Source organism: Petromyzon marinus, chromosome 11 (genome assembly GCF_048934315.1).
Source record: "Petromyzon marinus isolate PM22_M1 ecotype Great Lakes invasive population chromosome 11, UKy_Petmar_22M1.pri1.0, whole genome shotgun sequence".
NCBI lineage: Eukaryota > Metazoa > Chordata > Hyperoartia > Petromyzontiformes > Petromyzontidae > Petromyzon > Petromyzon marinus.
This window is the reverse complement of record NC_133677.1, coordinates 2,744,741-2,769,387: the sequence shown is the minus strand read 5'-3', so window position 1 is coordinate 2,769,387 and position 24,647 is coordinate 2,744,741. Positions and strand designations below refer to the sequence as shown.

Sequence of the window (24,647 nt, the reverse complement as noted above, 5' to 3'; positions counted from 1 at the left end):
ATATAACGCTGGTCAGGGGACCAAGGCAATGGAATGGTAGATGTGAAACAATAGATCGGTGAATGCGGAAATTAGTTTTTAGGACTTTTAAAACAGGATGTTAGATACCGTAAAGCACACAAAGTGGCAGTTTCAAAACGAGGTTTCGCCGGGTGTGCTCATGAATGTGTAAGCTTAAAAAAGCACTTCAAAGAAAGTATGGCCAGGTGCAATGTCCTGGAATGGCATTTGAGAGACCGAAAGAGGGACACGTGGATTGGCGAACACAGGCAAGTTATAGATTGTCCGGTTAACTGTTGAGAAAAGTATAAGCTTGCTTCGCGGGTTGGGCACATGGCCACAAGAGAGACGATGGCCGTGAGTGGAGACAAACGAGAGAGGCTGCCAAAGCGGGGGACGCGGATGAGCGAGAAGGGGCCACCGTGGAGATGGAGCGGTGAGTTCACTGCACGCACGGGAGATGAATCGATCACGATACTGTGACGGATAGCTATGGGCTGGGTAATGCCTGCATCCAGCAGTGGATGGATCGTGGTGCATGATGATTTATAAAACAGATTTTAGTGTTGTCAACGCAGTCCCGTCATTTGACCATTTGCAAATAGCGCAATACAAAATCAGCTCCTTGGTCTTTTGTTCAAGCATTAAGGTTGCAGGAATAAGACTCGTGCTCCATTAAGGAATGGATATTTAACATCAGCTTTCGAAATGAGAAGATTTAAATGAAGTTTAAGTAAATTGATATGCATATTTGTTGTGCGTTTTCCCCCAAAAAATACATGACAAATCAAATAGTCGATATACATATGGAAGATTTTTAAACAAAAGCAATAGCTTCAAGCACACTAAAACCATCTGCTTGGTTTAGATATGTGGATGACACATTGGTGGTCTGGTCACACGGCAAAGATACACTGAACGCATTTCTAAATCATCTCAACTCGCGAAACCCATCAATCCAGTTCACCATGGAAGTGGAAGCTGACAGAACTCTACCATTTCTTGATATTCTGCTCGGACGGCGTATAAATGGTAAAATAACACACAGTGTTTACCGAAAGAAGACAGATACTGACGCCTACCTGAATGCAGAGTCACACGATCACCCCGCACAGAAATCTGCTCTTATCAAGACGCACATTCATCGAGCAAAGAAAGTGTCAGATGGTGACAGTCTGAGAAGTGAAATTCAACAAGTTAAAGAAGCGCTGCAAATGAACTGTTACAATGATGCACAAATCAACAGGGCATTGAATACCAAAACCAAATTAAATAACAAGAGCATTGAAACTGCCCAAGTAATTAAAACGATCAAAATACCATACATTGCGGGAGTAACTGATAAACAAGCCAGATGTTTGGAAAAACAAAACATCCGAGTCAGATTTGGCACGGCACATAAAATACAGAATTTAATATCTGGTACAAAAGATGTATTACCGAAGCTATCAACAGAAGGTGTGTACAGGATTAGCTGCACGTGTGGTAAATGTTATTTTGGGCCAAACAGGACGAATGATCAGCACGAGACTAAAAAAACATCAGAGAAATATGAAATTCTCCCAAATGCAACTGTCAGCAGTAGCAGAACACGCGTACCAACAAGGACACTCATTTGATTTTGATAATGTTTAAGTTTTGTGCAAAATTATCTACTACTGACCAAGACGAATTAGATAATCTATCGAAATTGAAAAAAATCTAAATAACCTTCTTTGGTTCTTTCGGTAAAGTCACGTAGAATGAGAATAAAATAATAAAATAATAAAATAAAATAACAGCATAAAATTATCACGACAAGTGGCCTTCTTCAGGTGAAAGGAACAAACCTGTCGGGACGACAGAGCTTCAATGTGAAGCTCTGTCGTGTGTGAAGCTCTGTCGTCACGACAGAGCTTCAATGTGAAGCTTCAATGTGAAGCTCTGTCGTGTGAAGCTCTGTCGTCCCGACAGGTTTCAATGTGAAGCTCTGTCTCCCGACAGGTTTGTTCCTTTCACCTGAAGAAGGCCACTTGTGTTGTGGCCGAAACGTCGTGATAATTTTATTGTGTTATTTTATTTTATTATTTTATTATTTTATTCTCATTCTACGTGACTTTACCGAAAGAACCAAAGAAGATGAATCCTTGCAGTCACGAAAGCTTTAAATCGAAATAACTTTAACCGTTCGGATAGCTACCGTCTTAGTGCTACATGGAAGCGAATAATCAAATGATACATTATTTAAATGCATGCCTACAAAGGGCAGCGTACTTCACTAGGGATTGCTGTTGGTAGGGCTATTTTAATAAACACAATAGACAGGAAGGACAAGTTCAAAGGGCTCACATAATGCACATGCATAATGTACGTTGCCTCAGTTATACCCCCCAACCCCATATTGTGCAAGAGCGCAGAAGGGTGGTCAACACATCTACGCCTCTATATAAGGAACGAAACAGTAAGACTGCTCCACAAATCTGGCTGTCGCCTGATGAAGCTAGTTGTAATTACTGGCGAAACGTCGTACTCAGATTGTAAATGTTGTGGCTTGGCTCTCCAACACACCGGTTAGTGCTGTACTAGTATACTACACTATACACTACAATACACTACACTATACACTACACTACTATACACTACTATACACTGCTATACACTATACTACTATACACTATATTACTATACACTATACACTACACTATACACTAGTGCTGTACTAGTGACGAATTGGCCACGTTCTGTTTACGTGACAACCCTTACTAGTTGGCTGTGTCGGGTGGTGGCGGGTTTTAACGACACATTTATATATTTACGCGATATAGCCCAAAAAAAACTCTATTATGGATACATTTATATATTATTGCTATTAAGCAACATATCTGAGTGTGAACTGGCCATGGCGCTTCCTTTCACCAATCCACACTGGCCATCCTGAATTAAGTTTGGGTGAAACAAACCCCCATTTCTGACACCACACGAGGAAGCCTTCATCCAGCAGTTGATAGACAATGGCGCATGATAACAATCATAATAATATTAATAATGCATATTCTTGGTTCTTTCGGTAAAGTCACGTATACCGAAAGAACCAAGAATATGAATCCCTGCAGTCACGAAAGCTTTAAATCAAAATAATAATGCAATTTATACCGCGCGCAAAATTGCGTACGTAACGGCCGCAACTCAGAGGCGCGGAGCCCAGCTCAGAGTCGCTGGAAAGCGTGGCTGTAGAGGTGAGTTTTTAAAGTGTCTCTTGAAGGAGATGATTGAGGTGATGCTGCGAATGTGCAGATGGGATGGCGCTCCAGACTGTTGGGGCAGCCACCGAGAAGCGGCGCATAGACATGACCATCCTGGATCTTGGTATCAAGAGGAGGTCGTGAGTCGCGCTGCGTAGGCGATGATATGTTGTTATGGGTTCAAGTGATCCTTGATGCCACTAGTAGCCACTCCATTTAACAGCGTTAACATAAACCATCTATTCTTTAATGGAATCGCGACCCTGAATAATAACAATCCATTCACTCATTGCGAGTCTGTGCGCGATGAATCATTACGGTGGGGAGCGGTGGTGTAGCGGTTAGCACGATGCGTTACGAACCAGTGACGATTATCTGAACCCGCCGTGGGCCTTCCCCTAGGTTGAATCAGCCTCAAATAAGTACCTAGTGCGGTGCGTAAACAGAGCCACTAGGGAGACAAAGGCGGCCCGGTGTGGTTTGGACGCCCACCCCCTTGTGTGCCGTGCCGGCATTCATAGGTGCTCACTTACAGCACTTATTTTACTGAGTTACATAGTATCTCTTTTTCAGAAGTGACCACTGGCAAAAATGATAGCTCAATAGAGTAGCTTATCACGTAGATGTTTATAGAGGCCAAATACTTTAAAAACACGTTGATTCTAAATGTGGAGGGAAAAACCGGAGGACCCGGAGAGAAATCCACGCTACCACGGGGAGAGAAAGACACGCAAACTCCAAATACGCAGGCATCAGGGTTGGGATCGAACCCACGACCTCCTGTATACCAGGCGTGGTAGTTAACATCTCCGAGACACCGTGATGATGATGATGAGAGAGAGACGCAACCTCCAAATATTCAGGCGTCGTCAGAAACCCACGACCTCCTGTATACCGAGCGAGGTAGTTAACATCTGGTCACCGCGGTGCCCTCTAAAATCAGCTGCCCGCTGCCGTTTAGCGCGATTGTCAAAGACGCAGAAGGGGGGAAAGGAAGCAGTGGCGGGGGGAGACCTTGCGTCACGAGGCCAATGGCTGTCGTGTGTCGCAGCGCAGGCGTGGAATTTAATGGTGCGCCCCTGAGCTGTGGATGTTCCGTCCACAGCGAGAGCTTATCTCGCCTGCACTTTCTCAAAAAGGCTGCCCGCGCAGCTTATCTGGAAAGCTTGCCAGCGTTTCAACAGCCCATTGCTTTGGGTCCATTTACCAAGAAAATAAATGGTAGAAAGAAATTTAAATAACTCGAGGCGTAAAAAAAATCAGTCCTCTTTAGCATTAATCTGCTGGTTGAAGGTCTCCATGTGTCACGTTGGCCACGGAGGTTGTGTGAAGGGATGAGGCCCAGGTTGAGATATGACTCGCCAATGTCAGTCGTGGCCGGGAATCGAACTCGGCCATCATCCCATCTCGCGATGCACCCCCCACGCCCATTTAACCCCCCCTCCTCCATCGGCAGTGCGACGTCTCTCATTTCCGCACTTCCGATTAGCGCGGTTACTACTGAGTAGGGTGCGAAAGAAATTGAACATACACACATACGGTGGTACATTGTGCCGTTTGACCGGATCCGTGGATTTTTTTTTATCTTGGTACGTTTTGGAGATTCGCGGCACGCGCGCATGTCAGCTTCCGAAGAAAGTTTTACGATCCAAACAAATGGATCGTGCTGTCTAAGTGAGCGTGTTTACATTCTGGCTCTGCTTTGTGGGTGGGCGCTGAGCGGGTGGCAAGGGACTCCAGTGGGCATGCAGAGCCGCTGTTTGCTCTGCCGCAGCAGCGCAATGTCGCTTCCACTCTGCCTTGCTAAAGCCTGCAATTTAGACCGCACGCTGCAGCCCGTCTGTCAAGTTGTGCACGGCTCCACAACTCCGTGGAGAGGGCCTAATTAGAGTGTGCCACGGTGAGGATCAGACTGCTCTTGTGCAAAGCAACGGCGGAAAACACAGGATGTGATGTCCATTTTAATGCAATAAAAAAAGTTACCGTTAAATATTATATGGTTCTTTAGCTTGTGTTGCGATCGACACGTCGTGATATTTATATTATTTTTTATTCACTTTATTTTCATTTGTATTATTTTATTGTAAAATTTTCTATCTGCGTGACTTTACCGATAGAACCATAGAATATGAATTCCTGCAGTCACGAAAGTTTTAAGTAAAAATTTACCGTTAAATGTGATATAGGACGCATGTTTTAAATGCTTACATATGGTGGAGACGTTTTTGTTGTTGTTAATGTATACGCAAATAAGAGCTTCGATTAAGTTACAGGGCCTCTGTCATTCCACCGCTGGATGAAGGCTTGCCCATGCAGTTTCGGTCATGGGGACCGTTTGACCACACTTCACTACTCTGGTCAGTCAGTTCATGTTGATACTCTTTCGTTCTTTCGGTGTGTTAAAATATTAGATTGTCTCACCTGATGACGGTCGCTTGTGTTGCGATCGAAACGTCGTGAATTCCTTTATTTTCTACCTACGTGACTTTACCGAAAGAACCAAAGAGTAAGGATTCCTGCAGTCACGAAAGCTTCACATCAGTTCATGCTGGCTAGGTGGCACGTACCCTGGACTGGTTCAGATATCACTCGTTAACGATATTATCCATGGCTCGCAATCGAACTTGGGTTCATAGTGCAGTGTGATGACCCCTGTAATTTTCCACGAGCACTCTCTATCGAGCTTATGTCCACCTCTTAATTTCCTCATTTTAATCCCAGTCTGCCTGCCATAATTACCCTCGGCACGCACACTAATTCTACTGTTTTCCATTTGTGTTCCTCCTAACAATGATAGAAAATGTGTACTTGACTTTCACTTTGCTCACATGTATTGTTAACCCCACTTTGTAGGCTTATTTGTTGAATAATTCAAATTACAATGACACCTTGACACTTCCAAATTCGCACCAATGTAGTCTGCAGCCTGTATTCTTTTTAGAAACGTTGCAAACATAATTAAAATTGTCGTACTTTCTCTAACAATAACAAGCTCACAGCTTTATATTGTCTGCATCTTTTGATTAGTTTCGTTGCGCCGATGTAATTCCCTGTGAGAGTTTTCAGGTTTTTAATCGGACGATCATAATTGCGTTTTAGTATATTTGGAGTCTGTGCAGGCCTAACTTTTTTTCCGTTGGCAGTTCTTACGTAATTAACTTCGCACACCTGGGAATCGTCTTAATAATATCGGTAATTACCAATTCCCCAGAGAGCTGTCAGCATAATCACTGCAAACAATGAGGCTTTGGGTCCACGTAGACTATCCCCTTCATAACAATGCCCAGGCTCCCGCAAAAACAAAGATGCCCCTTATAGCCTTAACAGACTGTTGGTGCAAGTGCTGTTGGTGAGCATCTATAGTGGCTGGCACGGCACATAAGCAAGGGGGTGGCGTGACCAGAACCATGCCCGGCCACCTTTGTCTCTCTAGTAGCGATAATCACAGATCACACCATGTATTATACTAATTTAATCGGTTCAGATAATCTGCACTGGCGTTAGCCGTGAGTGGGAATCGAGTCGCCGGGTTCGTAGCGAAGTCCGCTAACCACAAAAAACAAAGATCCCCCATATAGCCTTAACAGACTGTAGGGGCAAGTGCTGTTAGCGAGCACCTATGAAGGCCGGAACGGTACACGAGGGGGTGGGTGGCCAACACCACGCCCGACCGCCTTTGTCTCCCTAGTGGCAATGTTTACACACCGCACCAGGTACTCATTTGAGGCTGAGTCGACCTAGGGGAGGCCCGGGACCGGTTCAGATGATCGTCACTGGTGTTGGCCGTGAGCGGGAATCGAGTCGCCGGGTTCGTAGCGGAGTCCGCGAACCACTCCACCACACACACATGCAGCCAGCCACATACAGAAGATAAATAACTTGGCTTCATGGAATAGCAATGTGTAAGTCGAGCAACTTACCGTTTTCCCACACTCTGATATGTGTTATGTTTTTATGATAGTGTCCTGATTACGTCTGTCTGGTGAATGCGCAGAATATGTTCCTGTTGTTGCTTGTTTCCACACAAAATGCATTCACTGCACCCTGAATGTATTTGGTTTAACATGTAGGCTTGTTGTGGATTCACTCTTCAACACACCGGTGGGCTAAAGTAGTGAACTATTTGTCTTTTGTCAACGTGGCACTTTTTTGCTGATTGGCCATGTCGGGTGGTGGAGGGTTACGATACATTTATAAATAACGCTATCTAACCCAAAAACCTTTATTATGAATATTATTCTGAATGTATTTGTTGAACAAAATATAGTATACAAATACATATTAACACAAGACACAATTTTTTTCTAAGGATACACATATTTTTGACCATACTACTGATTTCTCAAACATTTGTTGTATTTAATATTTAAACAGTCCATTTAATTAAGATCCACTTTGTGACTTTGCACCGCGCAGTCAAGATGTCAAGCTGGCATATGCCATTGATGCGTCCGAACCTCGTTAAACCCTTTCTACTGCTAGATTCCTAATCTATTTTACAGTTCCACCTTGCCTGTATGCACCTATGTATGTATGTATGTTGAACTTATTTCGCACCGCGCGTAGTCAACCATGCGTATTGGAGGTGCGGAGGAAGAACAACAAACTAAACGCAAAAATCAGTTCCAAATAAATTAATTTTCAATGCAGATTCAGAAGTGCATCGCTCCAGTGGCTTCCTAATATTGGAAGGGAAGAGCGTTCCAGACGGCTGAAGAAGCGCATTTGCGATGCAATGATCGTCTTTGTTCGATGGCGAGCCAAGAGCCGTTGCATGATAATGAATAAAAGTCATCCAAGTGTGGCGCTCCCCCACACTTTGTTACAGTGTCTGGAATGATGGCTGGATTCACAGGCGTCATGGCATTGTGTATGGACTGACACTGTGAATTAAACACATCGGTCCATCAGTGTGGAATGTCCCGGTCCACTTTGTATGCCAATTACAAGTTCCCATATAGTAATGCCCGGTCACTGGCTTGGCACGTGACCACTCCCAACATTAATGTTGATCTAAGTCACCCAGGTAAAATCGTCACTGAGTCACAAGACTCAGTTTTCAGTAGGGGCCTGCACTGAGATGTCTGGACCATTCCATTTTAAGTGTTTGGTATTTGTAAGGAAACCAGACTACCTGGATAAAGCCAAACCAACAAATATGGGTGGGACAGCACAGATAATGTAATGTCTTGTGATAATGTAATGTACTCTTTGGTTCTATTCGGTAAAGTCACGTAGGTAAAAAATAAAACAACAAAAATCACGACGTTTCGGCCACAACACAAGCGGCCTTCATCAGGTGAAGGGACCAAACTGTCTCGAGGACAGCGCTGGAGTGAAACACAGCCAAGCTCAGACCGCGACCTTTAAGCTGTGTGAGAGTAATTAAGGTGCCTTGACAAAGGAATTAGCATAAAATTTTGCATTTAATAGGCGGACTTAGCATGATGAAAGGTGGGGAGGGGGTGAACATGTGCAGGCTGGCGAGGGGGCAAGGTAGAGTCCACATGCTGGTGGTGTGAAAAGGGAATTTTAAGAAGCTGCGAAAGTTTGGGGTACCACTACTTGAATAAATATACCTACCATTGAAAATTAGTTTAATGTTTGGTTCGATTTAGAACATCTTTCCAGTGGTTGCTTAATTTGAAACCATCTTCTCGGTTGAAATTGTGTCTGTGTTTGTAGATCTGAATTGCCTCGTGAACAAATCTCTGATAAAAACCCGTGGGTTTGCAAAGGACCTTGGTATCGGAGAAAATTATATCGTGATCACCCACAGCGTTGTAACAGTGATCAGCTACGGTCAGAGACCGAATTCGCGAGCACAAATCAGATTTGAAACACGGCAGAACGAATTCTTCTTTTTCAAGTAGTGGTACACCAAACTTTGGCAGCTTCTTAAAATTCCCTTTTCACACCACCAGCATGTGGACTCTACCTTGCCCCCTCGCCAGCCTGCACATGTTCACCCCCTCCCCACCTTTCATCATACTAAGCCCGCCTATAAAATGCAAATTTTTATGCTAATTCCTTTGTCAAGGCACCTTAATTACTCTCACACAGCTTAAAGGTCGCGGTCTGAGCTTGGCTGTGTTTCACTCCAGCGCTGTCCTCGAGACAGTCTGGTCCCTTCACCTGATGAAGGCCGCTTGTGTTGTGGCCGAAACGTCGTGATTTTTGTTGTTTTATTTTTTTCCTACGTGACTTTACCGAACAGAACCAAAGAGTATGGATCCTTCTAGTCACGAAAGCTTCAAATCTAGAATAATGTAATGTCTTGTGAAATCTAATGTATCAATTGTGGACTGAACCCATTACTCCCCTGCCATATTCTGGCCACCTCATTGCCCCATGCTTTACAACACCTGGTATTACACACTGGTGGTCCGTCACCCCAATACATATTTTATTAGCTTTTTGGCATATGAAGTTATCAAGTGCATTAATGGCAAGTTGGTCGGAGACCAAATTACAATGAATGCCTTCCCAGTTGTTGAGCACATAAGGGGCAAAGCTCAGTTGGAATAACTTTGTGTGGATTTTATGGATAGGATTTCATTCTCAGCTTAATTCAGTGTGGTGGAGGACTATGGCCCAGGGGCCTCGCCATACAGAAATGTGAGCCCCAGGCATTTACAAATACATCTCTCACAATTATGAGAAAGGGAGAAACCTCAGCACCATGCCCCTAACTCCACAGTGCTCGCCCATCAATCCAAAACATGGGGATGCGGTGATTCTTTGTGGAATATAATTGTTAAATCGCACCGATGCATGTTGATGCATTATGCATGAGCGGGACCGTGGTATTAAAATCAGAAGTCAAGGTTGAAATTTTTGATGAAATAAACACTTTTTTTCTCGTGAAGCTTGACAAAAAAGAACTGCCTTGCTTAAACATTGAAACAGACGCAAGCAACCGCTGCAAAGCAATCCGCGTTTAATTACTCTTGTCACGAGGTAAGCCGCTGGAAAATACATGAGTCATGCAGGGAGGTGTTTTTTTAATGAGAAAAGTCTTTATATATTGCAAAAAAAATGCATCATTACAGTCGAAGCACATTTTTTTTTATGTGGCCTGAATAGTGGGGCAACGATTCAGAGTGTGGCTGTAAGGTGCACGCAGGGCTCGGAATACAACATCTCTTTAGGGAAGCAATAATTGAAAGGAAATTGTTTGAATTATTAAGCGCAGCAGAATAATAACGGGAATTCATTAATACCAGGGACATATCCTCAATGCAAAAAAAAATTCATGTCTTCAGTTTGCTACCTTATTAGTTATGACAAGCCAATATCCATAAACCATAACGCGTGGAGATGCTTTGAAGGGATTTTTTTGTCAACATTCTGGGAAAAAAATTCATCTCAAAAGAGACTTTACATTTAGGACCAATTTAGGAATTGCGTGTATACATAGCTGCGGTTATATGAATATTTTTTTTTTTAAATCTGCTCTTTTGAAAGTGTATGAAACTCAGATGTGATTATAAATCATCGATGCGTAGTTCACGAGTCTGGATCAATCTGCGTGTTCCCTGTGAAAGCCACCACCTGCTCTCGCTGCCAGTGGTCTCGGGGAGACCATTCGCAGTGCGGGTAATTCTCGCACACTTCCTTCTGAGCTTCGTTTCTATGTCATGTGCTTGTTTTTGCCTCTAGTTTTTTTTTTACATATAATCTTAAGAGTTTAAATTAACACTTTATATATGTATATATAAATACAATAATGTAATTGCATTTTACTCTTCTATTGCCGCATAATAATAGCATCCACTTTGTGGTATTCACGCCTTTTCGTATAGCATAGGGACTATCACTAAGGTACTGTTCTTGGTTGATAGATTCACGGGATATTGTCAGCATGCGACAAACCGCAGAAGCGACTGACAGCAGTTTTTGCAAAAGGATCTGCAGTCGCACTGGGGATGCGTTGCCTGGTTGAATAAGCCAGAGATTGAAATGCAGGAGACGACCCCGATGGGTTTACCGAGCGATGGGGGGGGGGGGGGGGGGTCTCACGTTCGTGAATGACTTGTGGGTGGCTCGCCATTCCAACCCCCGCCCCCTACCCCCATCGGTGTGGTGAGAGAGGCAAAGGTAGTGGAGTCGTCGTGGGTCCTGAGTGTCCTGTTGAGATGCCCCTGGAGAGTCCCCACGTGAAGTGTGTTCACACTGACGAGCTGAGAGACCAGCTCTCCTGGGAGGCAACTCTCCACTCAATAACGGAGTGTGTGTGTGTCGTGTCTGGCATCCCGACCGGCCTTGATTCACTCTCAGTCTGCCGGCGTCTTTGGGGCAAACGAGAGTGAAATAGAGTGAGCTGACATTTTCCTTGAAGGGAACTAACTATTCACAGCAATCCCCCCCCCCCCCCCAAAATGATGTTTATTAATATCTTTTTTGGCCTGCAATGTACATTTTATTGACATTTTGAGCCCATACATGTTGGGCATTTGGGCATGTGCTCAGCGCATGCGCGATATAGGGTTTGCGTGTCAGTGATTGACAACTGAGTAACACAAATGAAGATCTTTTGTAATATGAAATATGTTTTCCTCCAGAGAGATGGGGATATTTAGTTTGAACAACTGGCCTTTAGCGAAGATACTGTATCATATCAAATATGAATGTGTTGCATTCATGAACTTACACGTGAAATAACAGGTCATATAAAAATATTCGTTTTTTTAACAACTGAGAGGAAAGCTTATAGACAACACAACTTAAATCTGTAAATATATTTGCAACCTGTTCGGACAGTGAGGGAATTGGCGTCTGTGGCGTCTTCATTCGGACGGTACCAACTGATTGGCACCCCGATCTAGATGCAGGAATTTTGTTGAACTTCTGTTGAATAATCAACTGCACAATTTGAGGGTAACTAAATGTCCCGGTTTGGTCTGCGGTAAAAAGTGGCATTTTGAAAGTAAATAAATTGCAGATTATAGAGGCAGCGGCAGAGGAAAAGTTACCCCCCCCCCCCCGTATCGAGTGAAGATTTTTACCACCGTGGTGTGTGACAGAAGGCCAAGCAGAGAGAGCACACAAAGGGGAGCAGAGCGAGAGAAAGTGGGGGGTCGGGGAGGGGGGTGTATTCGGCAGTGACGATTCTATGGAAGATTTTGAACGTGGCGAGGGCAGCCCCATATCAACTCTGGTTGATATGGGGCTGAATTGAGAGCCGTTGGAGTGATTCGAGTAACGATGCCACATGATCATCGGTTACACGATTCGCACGGTGTGCACGGTACGGTAACACGTGTCACCTTGCGGAACTTGTTGCCGTGTGCGGCCCTGCCTCTTCCGATTACTGCAATCGTCTCGCTCCCGCCAAAGATGTGTGTGACAAGAGCTCGGGGTGGTTTAGAGTCACCGTAGTTAAAAGCTATTGACTGGATGTGAAATGAAATCTGTTAAAGGGATTTAACCTGTGACCTTCATTTTGAGAGTGTGTGTGACAAAGTCATTCGTTATACCGTATTGGAAATAAGACGCCGTTACATTGTGATTGTATCAGCAATCACCAAACCATATTGATCAGCCCTAGAAAAGTATGGTAAAAAACAATCCTCATGATCAACACAACTAAACCACGGCTCCCAGACCCCAGGCAGCGCTGCTTTCACCGGCCATGGCGTCGTCTGACAAGGTGAAGACGCAGGGAGTGCTAAGAATGAACGCGGGGGGTACCCTTCGGGACCTGACCATTGCTCCGTACGATACACGGACTTGGTCTGACTACTCACGCCTCGTCAAAACCAGAGATAGAAACTGAGAGAAAGACATATACTGTATTGGGAAAAAATTCGTAGATCAGGAGAAAAAGGAGACAACTTTAAAGATATAAAGAGTGGAAAATCCCTGTACCCGTTGAGGGAGCACTGACGGTAATTGGAGAAAAGTAGAGCAGGAAAGTGAAATGGGGCTTGGGAAGGTCACGTTGCTCGAAAGGACGATGGCTTGGTCTTTGAGTCAAAGTGTGGAGCGCCAGTCGAATGAGAGGATATTCCACGGCATTAGAGGAAGCAATTAGAATCCACTCATGTGCACGAGTGAGACGGATTGTCGCACCGTGCAAAAAAAAGAGACCACGTGGTACGGTGGCGGACGAGGGGGGGGGGGGCTCTTCGTGCGTGGCTGGCGATGACGTGATGACTGTGACAATGGGCGAGTGGCTCGGACCGTGCCGCGGTACGAGTTCGATAATAATAAAACAAATAATACGAATTATTATTGTTCATCTCGAACTTTTCTGTCAGACACTTTTTTTCGAGTTTTAAATAATCAGCGGTTGGGCTTGCGCGAGTGGCTGCTCGGTTGATTCAAACGTGGACGTTGATGCCGGACCCCAGGATATGCAGCTGCATGACGCACTGCAGTTCCTCTACTGATGCTTTCTATTTTTAGCCCAAAATCAGATGCCTGCTGCTGCCCTGGTCTGGCTCCTCCGGGTGGAGACGACCGGGCTGATGCTGCTGCCTCTTCTCTGCCCGCATCGCCACTCCATCCTATTTAAAACCCAGTCGCTTGCACCACCAGTTCTTACCTCCGCCCCTATCACACGGGGAGTTGGGGGGGGGGGTGCCGCTGGCTTAAGAATCCTTTACAGCAATTAAAATGGTTTGTTGTCATTTGCCCCCGCACGTCCGATGAGCACGGTTGGCTACGTTCGGTGCGAAAGAAGTTCCACATTCATACAGTAAAATGTCACTCAAGTCTTCATCTCTTGTGCTTTGAAATCTTGAATTGCCTCAAGAGGTCACAGTACAGACGCGGCCACGCGTCAGAGGTTGCTTGGACAATCCCGGCCACATTGGCGAAGTGACGACGCAAAGTGACAGTGTTGACTGCTTATGTGGGACGCTTTAAATGTCGGTGGCTGATGCAGCACTACCACGATGCAGTTGCGCTCTATTGAAGCAGATCAATTCATTTATATTCCATTTACCCTTGCAGCCTTAAGCATGGGTAAATATATTCCATCTCTCAGGACTGGCTGAGAGTAACATCAAGGACCCCCCATGGAGGCCCCGGGGGGGGGGGGTTAAATCACTGCTGCCCCTGTGGCGTCGCCTTGCGGCTACGCTCCTCGGTTAGCTCGAAAGGAGAGTGGCGGCCTTGTGGCTGGAGCCGTCGTCTCCGTGCTCCTGACGGTTTCCATGGAGACCCATCCCAGATGATTATGTAAAGAGGGGGGCGGAGACTGGGGGGGCTCCAATAGACACCTGATGCCTCGCAAGATGCGGGATTTGGGGCGGCGCTAATGTCTGTTGTGGCAACAGAATTATTCGGCTCTTTCATCACTGCCTCTCCTATTGCGTAGTCATGCGCCGGCTTTCCGTCCGTCCGTAACCAGGGGGTCACGATAACTCCCGTAAGGATGATCCGAAATGCGTGTAAAGGGCAGCCGAAAACTTGGAGACAAAAATCTGAAGGAAAAAAAAATGACTTTGAAAATACGGTGAAGCGGTTTTCCCCGGCAGCTACCTGTCGGGCATTCGTACTGATAATTCTATACTTCCAAAGACACGCGCATATCTTCATACACTGTTTCAACATGAAAATTAAGCTCGATCTGAGTACTTTCACAAATATTGTAACAACTACATGTCGCGATACGCTTGTTGAGGCTTTGATGTCGCGGTTTGGCCAATTCATTTTTTTGCTACCTATTTTATTGCAAGTTTGCATGTAATATACTGAATCACAAATGCAGAAGCACACGCACGGTGAAGAAGCGCACGCGCGTGTCCCCTTGAATGGACGTCTTGACTCGGCGCAAGACGTCAACACAATGCACGACCCTGAACTGCAAGTGAAACATTTTTTTTGTGTTCAATCAGCAACGACAGTAAAGAGACACTGCAGCAACCGGTTAAATACGCGAAGCAAGAAATGACCTTCGGACGTTCTTTCGTCTGAAATGAGTGCTCGTCATACCTTCCTTTGCCCCGGTGATGATCTTTCGGCACTGTCTCATGATTACTCCGATCTGTTTCTTGCACTTTGTTGGACAGCTCATCGTTGCAGGACGCAGCTGGGCGCGCTGTGAGTGACCGGCAAAAGACCTCCTGGATCCAGCGGCAGCTGTGCTCGAATTTCGGATGATTTTTTTTTTTACAGATGAGTGATGCCCTCTGACTTAAATGCTAAAACGTCAGCCGTGGGCCATCGAGATGGAGTGAAGTGAACTCTCTGACAGATGATTTCTTCTGCGTCGCCACTGCTTTCCCCTCTGCGCACGATTTTCACAGTGCCAGGAACTTTGCACCGGCAGCAAAAAAAAAGTTTCCAATTTGGGGTTAAAAAATTACATTATGTGTTCGCTCGGCTGTAAGAAGCTTAGACGGACGAATCGTGAATGTGCCTGCTAGAACACGACACGAGCACGCACCGGCATGGACAAGCCGGCCCAGAAGATGCAGACGCACACACGGTACTCACACGCCCAGGCTAGGCGCGTTGACAAAACGGTGCCATCGCTCGCAGTGCCAGAGAAACAAGAGCTCATCCAGTCCCACGTGTAGGTGGCACCTCCTTCTCCCAGTATATCCCCCCCCCACCACCACCAACCACCCACGTCGCTCCTCCAATCTCCCTCGTCTCTCTCTCTCTCTCCACCTTCCCGCCCACAGAGCCACCCACGCTGCGGAGTTTGGACTTTGTAGCCTCTCAGCCTGGCCCGTGAATATTAATGCCAGAGATGATGCCCCCCCCCCCCCAGTTAACGGCACCGCATGACATCGCCTTACGCTCTCGACTCTTGTCCTCCCATTCACTCTTTGCCCAATTAGACTCATCGGTGTTACTGGACGACATACTTGTTGTCAATTCAACTGGCGATTGTATGTATTTGTAAAATATGAGAATTTTAAATAATCCCGGGACGCATAAGTCGTGTGTTTTTTTATTGTAATTATAAACGTTTAATTAAAAACTGTCCCCTTAGCTACTCGAGACTATCGCCGAGTTCTCGTAAATATCCACTTTGGAATTCCTCCAAGGCAGCAGCCATTCTGGAGGTGATTGTCTTTTATTTAAGTAATTTGCCCGCTTTGAAATTATCCACGTGTCGCGTGGCACACAGCCGGATACTCGCAAAACAAAACGAAACGAAGCGAAATTCTCCCGACGATGTTAACGTTGTCGTTGCATATGACCACGGTTGTTGGTTCCAACAGATTACGTAACATTGTGATTTTTCGCCATTGATTTGGTGAGCATGTACCGGCACGCTTAATAACGCAGCCAATATCACGAGTCATCGTGGATTCTTTTGGGTGAGGCCACGCAATCGATCGGATGGGGAATGTCTCAAGGATATGTAGCCTAACCCCAACAAATCAACTCTGAATTACCTATACGGTACTGTACATGGTATACATCGTCATCGACATTCATGATCAGTCCACTGCTGGATGAAGGCCTCCCTGTGTAGTCACCATCTCTCATGGACCTGGGATGCTCCTGCACGCGAGCTGACCTCATCGCACCCCCCTCCTCCCCCCTCCTGCCCCCTCTTCCCCCTCCTCCCTCCCCCTCCTCCCCCCTCTTACCCTCTCCTACCCTCTCCTACCCCCTCCTGCCCCCTCCTCCCCCCTCCTGCCCCCTCCTCCCCCCTCATACCCCCTCCTGCCCCCTCCCTCCTCCCTCCTCCTTCCTCCCTCCCCCCCTCCTCCTCCCCCCTCCTCCCCTCTCCTCCCCCCTCCGTCTCTCTCCTCCTCCCCCCTCCTCCCTCCTCCTCTTCCGTCTCTTGGGTGGTCGTCCTCCCAGGGCACGTCCCCCCCACTTCTGTCACCAGTCTCGTCTGCAGCCCATCGTCTACTTGAGTGACGTGTCCTGCCAAAGTTTTATACATTCTCAATGTTGTCGTTAATTTTAAGTTTTTTTTTCTGTAAGCCATGTGATTGGCTCTCCATCGCCTCAGTGCAATTTCTGGCATGCATATCTCACATTTGTTTTAATGTAAATGTAACTTGTTCTCCTTTCTTTGTCAATGTCTTTCCGACCAATACGTCATAACAGGCAACATGCTCTGATGGAAACGTATTCTCCTTAAGGCACTTAGATGTGTTGCTTTTCATTATACCAATTACATTTTCAAAAACTACTCCACTCTGCTCTGCCTTAAAATGTAATTGTGCCTTAGGTGTGGTGCTGGCCTTCGTAGTAGCTGGCATTTGCCTGTAACCTGGTTCTAGTCCTAACGCTGTTTACATACAAATGTGTTGCTAAGAGGTGCTTCAGCGACACTTTCTCATTTATATTCTGTCCTTTCCTTTTGTATCGCTGGCTGGATGGATGGTGCAGCAGCAGTCGGAAATGTTGCGAGCTCAAATTCTCATCCCCGTCGTCGCTTCCGGGGGTGGCCAATAAAATAAGTATCACTTTATTGGGGAAAGTCAGCAGTGATTGTATTTGTGGAAAGATTCACCATTAGGGGATGTGGAATGTCCACCGCTGGCTCAGGGCTGTGAGAGAACGTGGGCGCTGCCCCCACACTTTGACTTTAATTAGAAAATGTCTCCGTTGCTCTGATAGGAATTCTAAATTAGAGGGGCAAGCGGCTACGCTAACCCTTGTCATGCAGCGAGGTGGAGGGGGTTATTATACAATGAGGGGGGAGGGGTTCAATAAGGCGATGTAGCCCCCCATATCCAAAAATTGAGGGGCATCCATTTTCCCTTTCTCTCTGTGTGCCTATGTCCATGTAAACCCTGACGGCTTTTGCTGTGGTGATATCCTCACGGTCGCGTGGTAGAAACGGGTGTTTAATGAGTTGTCTGTATGTTTGTTGAACTTCTTTAGTAACCGCATGCAGCCAACCGTGCTCCTCGGAGGTGTCTGTAACCTCAAGCTACTTGCTACGAGGATGACTTTGGGAGGTCATGCAGACCCACCTGCGAGCTTCTGGTCGCAACAGTAATGTAGGAACGGGTGAATGTATTTTGTGCACGTGTACACTACATGCAAGATGTATGAGTGGTAACATTAAGAATTTGGGAATCTCTCTATCTATTGGAAACTGCGCGATGTCTCCCTGAATTGCACCTGTAATTAGATTTTGGTTTACGTAACTTATAGTCGTAAATGTTATGATTGTATTACTTATTTAGTCCTCGGTGTTTTCTCGCATCATCTATTGTTCTTTGTTCTGCTGTAACAATATCTGTACCTTAAAATCATGACATATATTTTAGTGGTATAATTTTACGTTCTCATTAACAGCTGACCAGTTATACTGAGGTTATACGTCATCCCAACATGTGACGGTGATATCAGGACAGATCTCATGTGCGAGGTTTAGACGGGTAGGAAACGTAGTGGACTGGAAGCCCAACCGGGATTAATTTACAGGAGGCAGGGGATTAATTGTATATGTCTGTGGATGTCTGTCCACGTGGGAGGGGTGGGGCTGGGTGAAGAAGGGAGGGTAGGGAGGGGCTGGGTGGGGAGGGGCTGGGTGGGGAGGGTGGGGCTGGGTGGGGGGTGGGAGGGGTGGGGCTGGGTGGGGGGTGGGAGGGGTGGGGCTGGGTGGGGCTGGGTGGGGAGGGGCTGGTCACCCCGTAGTGCCCTTATAAAACTCAACGTTTAACCTACTCACGCCGGCTTGTGCCTGCCCTCACAGTCGGGCATATTTGCGGAATACACCACGCCGCCGTTGACCCTGGCCACTGACCGAGCAACCAACGTTTCTACTAGCCCCCTCTGCAGGAATGTGTTAAACTTGCAGGCATATAACAAAAACAATTGTTTAATACTATATATAATAAAACATCTCTCCACAAAAAAAGGTTGAATTCTGGTTGATCTAAGTAAAAGTACGGAGTGTTCAGACTAGTGGGTGTTGTGCAACCGCGGGATAAAACGAGATGAATGGCTACAGAGTGCAGGATTTGGGATTTGCTTAAAGAATAGCCCACTACACGACCTCACGTTTTTATAAAACATCTGTCGGCTGGCACATTTTTCGGAGAATGAATTCAAACCTTTGTTGTTATTCTAAAGTACAATGTATTGTTCTATTATTCATCATTTTACCCTTTATGTCTCCGACGGTACTGTCCCTTCGCAAGTTGCAGTCCTCTGCAATTGAGCTGTGGGTTGCTATTAAATCATTAATTAAAGTGGTTTCTTCCCCTTGATAAATCATCCTATAGCACAGTGAGATTGTTGTCTGCTTTCGCAACCAACTTGGGCAATCGGCACAATATATTCATTCATTACAGGACAATGTAACGATGCAGAGCTGAGGGTGCCTGCTCACGCCACTGGTGGCGGATGGGCCTCCGCTAGAGGGAGCTCTGGAGAACCTGTCTAGAATGTATTTGGCCTACTCTTCCAGACTGGCTAGACGTCTTGGAGAAGGTGAGAGCCATCCACACTTTACCCCACCACACGCGACATGCCGAAAGACTAACTGCGGGCTATTATAGTGTACTTTCCAGAAACGAAAATGTAGACTTAATTCGGAATGGGTAGCCATTAGCAATACATGTGCGCCGGTGTAGAGTTTAATTTTCCGTGGGGCAGAGGAATGAACACACCAACTCTGAGTTGCTTAGAAAAATGCGCCCATGATATCTATTTTTTCAGATACGTGAGTCTCATGATGACTCGAGTCAAAGTTAGCCTGAATTAAATTAATTTCGTAAAACCAATTTTCATGCAATATGATTAATCATTTTGATTTAAAGCTTTCGTGACTGCAGTGATTCATATTTCTGGTTCTTTCGGTAAAGTCACGTTGAAGGGAAACAATAAAGTCACGTTGAAGGGAAACAATAAAATAATAATATATAAAACAAAGTAATAAAAAATATATAAAACAATATATTTTATTATTTTATTGTTTCCCTTCAACGTGACTTTACCGAAAGAACCAAGAATATGATTAATCATTCTCTAGATTAAAAGTTCCGTTGCATTTCTTTTTATCGATCAAACATGACGCTTGACAAACACTCAATAACGCTTTCATCTTTCCTCCTCAATAATATGTATACAAAAACATGTATAATCTACATAGCTTGTAATAAAATTAAGTAACTAACCTCCTTTGCATTCATTCGGTAGCGGCATATCAATGGTTTATGTTTGTAATGTATAATGCAGTACACTTAAGGAATATATTCATATTAAACACTGTGTAGAGGGTCATGAAATTATAATAGATCTTGATTTGAAGCTTTCGTGACTGCAGGAATCCATACTCTTTGGTTCTTTCGGTAAAGTCACGTAGGTAGAAAATAAAATACATCACGACGTTTCGAGCGCAACACCAGCGTCCGTCATCAGGTGATGACGGACGCTGGTGTTGCGTGATTCATTTTATTGTATACCTACGTGACTTTACCGAAAGAACCAAAGAGTATTTTACTAGATGTTTTTCTTCACATTAACCAATGAGAGCTAAGGGAATGTTCTAGTATATATGTATCATACCTAAAACAAAATAACAGTACTGCATTTTCTAAATGTATTTTCTTTGCATTTTGACATTTCACAGCCTACAAGTGTTTGCTTCGGAGCATTTACATTCACACTGTACTTCTGAACCATCTCATGGCACCGACTGGCAAAGTGAAAACCCTATTCCCTAAACCATGTGAGTGACCCAAATTGTAAAACATTCAACTGAATTTTAAACAGGTGAATCCTTTGTGGCCTTTTGTGGGCCTTTGGTAATTTATCACAGCCAAGCAGACCAATGACACGTGGGAAAACGACCCTCTCACGCGTCTTATTTTCCTCATGAGACGATTGGTGTGTTCTGAAGGAGCCTGTTAGGGTGACATCTACGAGCCAAGAGCGACAACAAACACTGGAATGCCCGTCTATTTATAGACAATCGTCGTTCGCTGTGATCAGCCATTTGGCAGACTCGTGTCTCGTGACATTCAGCACGAAGGACAGCTCCATCATTTGGGACAGCAGAGCATCTGAGCACTCTCCATTCCCCCCCGAGATACGGTCCATTTATCACAACACGGTCCCCTGTCCCTCCCTCCCTCCTCAGCCACCTGCAGCTGTGCCACTTACTCTGAGGCTCTGCAGAATGAAGTCGGGTTATCGCTTGACCCACGGCGACAATGATACGGATTTTGAGTCCAGTTAAATACACGTGTGAGCAAGTGACATAACGAGTCTTAATTATCCCGACATATGAATATACTGCACAGATAACCATTGATGGGTCACATTTAAGTGATTTTGATTATGTGGCATAATCCACACGAAATAGGCTTCTGTTTATGTATTTGCAACTACTGTACAGTGAGGGAAAAAAAGTATTTGATCCCCTGCTGATTTTGTACGTTTACCTACTGGCAAAGAAATGAACAGTCTATAATTTTAATGGTAGGTATATTTTAACAGTGAGAGACAGAATAACAACAAAAAATCCGGAAAAACGCATGTCAAAAATGTTATAAATTGATTTGCATTTTAATGAGGGAAATAAGTATTTGACCCCTCTGTAAAACATGACTTAGTACTTGGTGGCAAAACCCTTGGCAATCACAGAGGTCAGACGTTTCTTGTAGTTGGCCACCAGGTTTGCACACATCTCAGGAGGGAATTTGTCCCACTCCTCTTTGCAGATCTTCTCTAAGTCATTAAGGTTTCGAGTCTAACGTTTGGCAATTCGAACCTTCAGCTCCCTCCACAGATTTTCTATAGGATTAAGGTATGGAGACTGGCTAGGCCACTCCAGGACCTTAATGTGCTTCTTCTTGAGCCACTCCTTTGTTGCCTTGGCCATGTGTTTTGGGTCATTGTCATGCAGGAATACCCATCCACGACCCATTTTCAATGCCCTGGCTGAGGGAAGGAGGTTCTCACCCAAGATTTGACGGTACATGGCCCCGTCCATCGTCCCTTTGATGCGGTGAAGTTGTCATGTCCCCTTAGAAAAACACCCCCAAAGCATAATGTTTCCACCTCCATGTTTGACGGTGGGGATGCTGTTCTTGGGGTCATAGGCAGCATTCCTCCTCCTCCAAACACGGCGAGTTGAGTTGATGCCAAAGAGCTCCATTTTGGTCTCATCTGACAACAACACTTTCACCCAGTTGTCCTCTGAATCATTCAGATGTTCATTGGCAAAATTCAAACGGGCATGTATATGTGCTTTCTTGAGCAGGGAGACCTTGCGGGCGCTGCAAGATTTCAGTCCTTCACGGCGTAGTGTGTTACCAATTGTTTTCTTGGTGACTATGGTCCCAGATGCCTTGAGATCATTGACAAGATCCTCCCGTGTAGTTCTGGGCTGATTCCTCACCGTTCTCATGATCATTGCAACTCCACGAGGTGAGATCTTGCATGGAGCCCCAGGCCGAGGGAGATTGACAGTTCTTTTGTGTTTCTTCCATTTGCGAATAATCGCACCAACTGTTGTCACCTTCTCACCAAGCTGCTTGGCAATGGTCTTGTAGCCCATTCCAGCCTTGTGTAGGTCTACAATCTTGTCCCTGACATCCTTGGAGAGCTCTTTGGTCTTGGCCATGGTGGAGAGTTTGGAATCTGATTGATTTATTGCTTCTGTGGACAGGTGTCTTTTATACAGGTAACAAGCTGAGATTAAGAGTGTGCTCCTAAACTCAGCTCGTTACCTGTATAAAAGACACCTGGGAGCCAGAAATCTTTCTGATTGAGAGGGTGTCAAATACTTATTTCCCTCATTAAAATGCAAATCAATTTATAACATTTTTGACATGCGTTTTTCTGGATTTTGTTGTTATTCTGTCTCTCACTGTTCAAATAAACCTACCATTAAAATTATAGACTGATCATTTTTTTGTCAGTGGGCAAACGTACAAAATCAGCAGGGAATCAAATACTTTTTTCCCTCACTGTATGTGATTCCCCTCCATAACTTGCCCTCTGCCGAAGTAAAATTTTGATTATGTTGCAGTCATTAAAAGCAATGATCTTATGTGATTTAATTTCCATCCTGTTTACATAGCACTAACAATCATTTTCAGATTACCTTCAAACCGTTACCGCCATATATTATTTGTTGTTTATAATTGAATATTTTTTAAAGCAAAATTGTTTCAAACGTAAGTTAATTGAACTCTTCAAAGAAATGAACACATATGTACAACATTTCATACCCTGGCTCGCCGAGAGAAGGCGGAACAGCAATAAGTGGCCTGAGAACGTCTGTCACTTCTGGATGGGATCGACTGTTGCATCCCCTCACTTCCATGCGTGAGTTTTCTTCCCACACGTCTCAACACTCAGTCATTTGCTGAAACCATCCGAGTATACAGAGGACGGCAGAGAGCAAATGTTGGCTCCAGCTCACTGCGTGGCTGCCTTCCGGCCTGCCTTATGCCTCCGAGTCGATCTCTCTCGCCGAGGTATAGCGAGTGAATACTATGCGCTTTGCAAGTCGAAATTATGTTTGTAGTCCAAAAGTTCAAATGCAGCATAGCTGAAAATGAGGCTGCAGTTGAACGATTGTGCAATCTGTATGGTGTAAAGTCGCTGCTGAAAAAGCTTTTCTAAGTGGTTCTCAGAGACAGAAGAGATACAGAGTGCAAGGCCATGACCGGCTGCTTTGCATACAGCGCAGTGAATGGAAAGTGGTTTCAGATGCTTTTGGCATGGAGTTTTCACCGTCTCTGTTCCATGGAAGAAGGTTTCGAGCTCCGTCTGAAAAGGAAATGCAAGAGCCGAGCCACTTCATGCCAGCCGTGTTGACTCGTGCGTCTAATGTTGTGGCTATTCGGCCAGGATTGGTCAACGGACGTTCAGGACCAAGGACAGCTCCTTCGGCCCTGATCGGACGTACAGGAAACGCGCCCGTAGGCACAGTGTGCTTGCTACCTGTAGCGATAGCAATACTCACTGAAGAGGGAGAGCTCAGCAGGTAGGTTTCTCACCACCTACATGGTTTAACAATTTGAAATAAACCACTCACCTCATTCGTCATTTAAAACGCCCTTGTAATGGGAGCATACAAGCGGACTGTTGCTCGGAGGTCATAGAAGGAGCCATCTCTCTGTTATAAAGTACTTTAAATGATGTATGTGTTGAGTGTTTTTTAGTTATACTTCCGCACCACTGCCAATGCAGTCCTATGTGTTCTTCAGCTGTTTATAGTTTGAGTGCTCGAGTCTCACAAGTGAGGACATTCAAAGGTTCTTTCTCGATTTGAAGTTTTCGTGACTGCAAGGATCCATACTCTTTGGTTCTTTCGGTAAAGTCACGTAGGTAAAAAAAAACAAACAAACATGAAAACAACTAAATTCAACATTCAAAGGTCCACCAATTTCCAAAGTTATTCACCAAACATTCCAATAAGGACCGGTCTTAAAATGTCTTGACTCTCTGAGGCTTTCCGAATTAAACACGCAACTTGATGGAAATAACACGGATGCGTATAACCCGTGGAGATTAACGTATCTTGTGTTC

The 24,647-nt window shown here is 45.1% G+C and overlaps 1 protein-coding gene across 4 annotated transcripts in view; it reads right to left on the bottom strand.

Annotated features, from left to right (window-relative positions):
* Positions 1 to 24,647, bottom strand: part of LOC116941353 (A-type potassium channel modulatory protein KCNIP2-like) — a 130,369-nt gene that overhangs the window by 80,425 nt on the left and 25,297 nt on the right. The window contains exon 1 of one of the 4 annotated variants that reach the window (XM_032952384.2): positions 15,165 to 15,767. The exons of 2 other annotated variants lie outside the window; for them this stretch is intronic. In XM_032952384.2, the coding sequence (XP_032808275.1) occupies positions 15,165 to 15,246 (82 nt within the window). In that variant the 5' untranslated portion in view covers positions 15,247 to 15,767. Of the gene's footprint in view, positions 1 to 15,164; positions 15,768 to 24,647 lie in introns of those variants that run through there. One more of the 4 variants, XM_032952388.2, reaches the window with a different exon arrangement.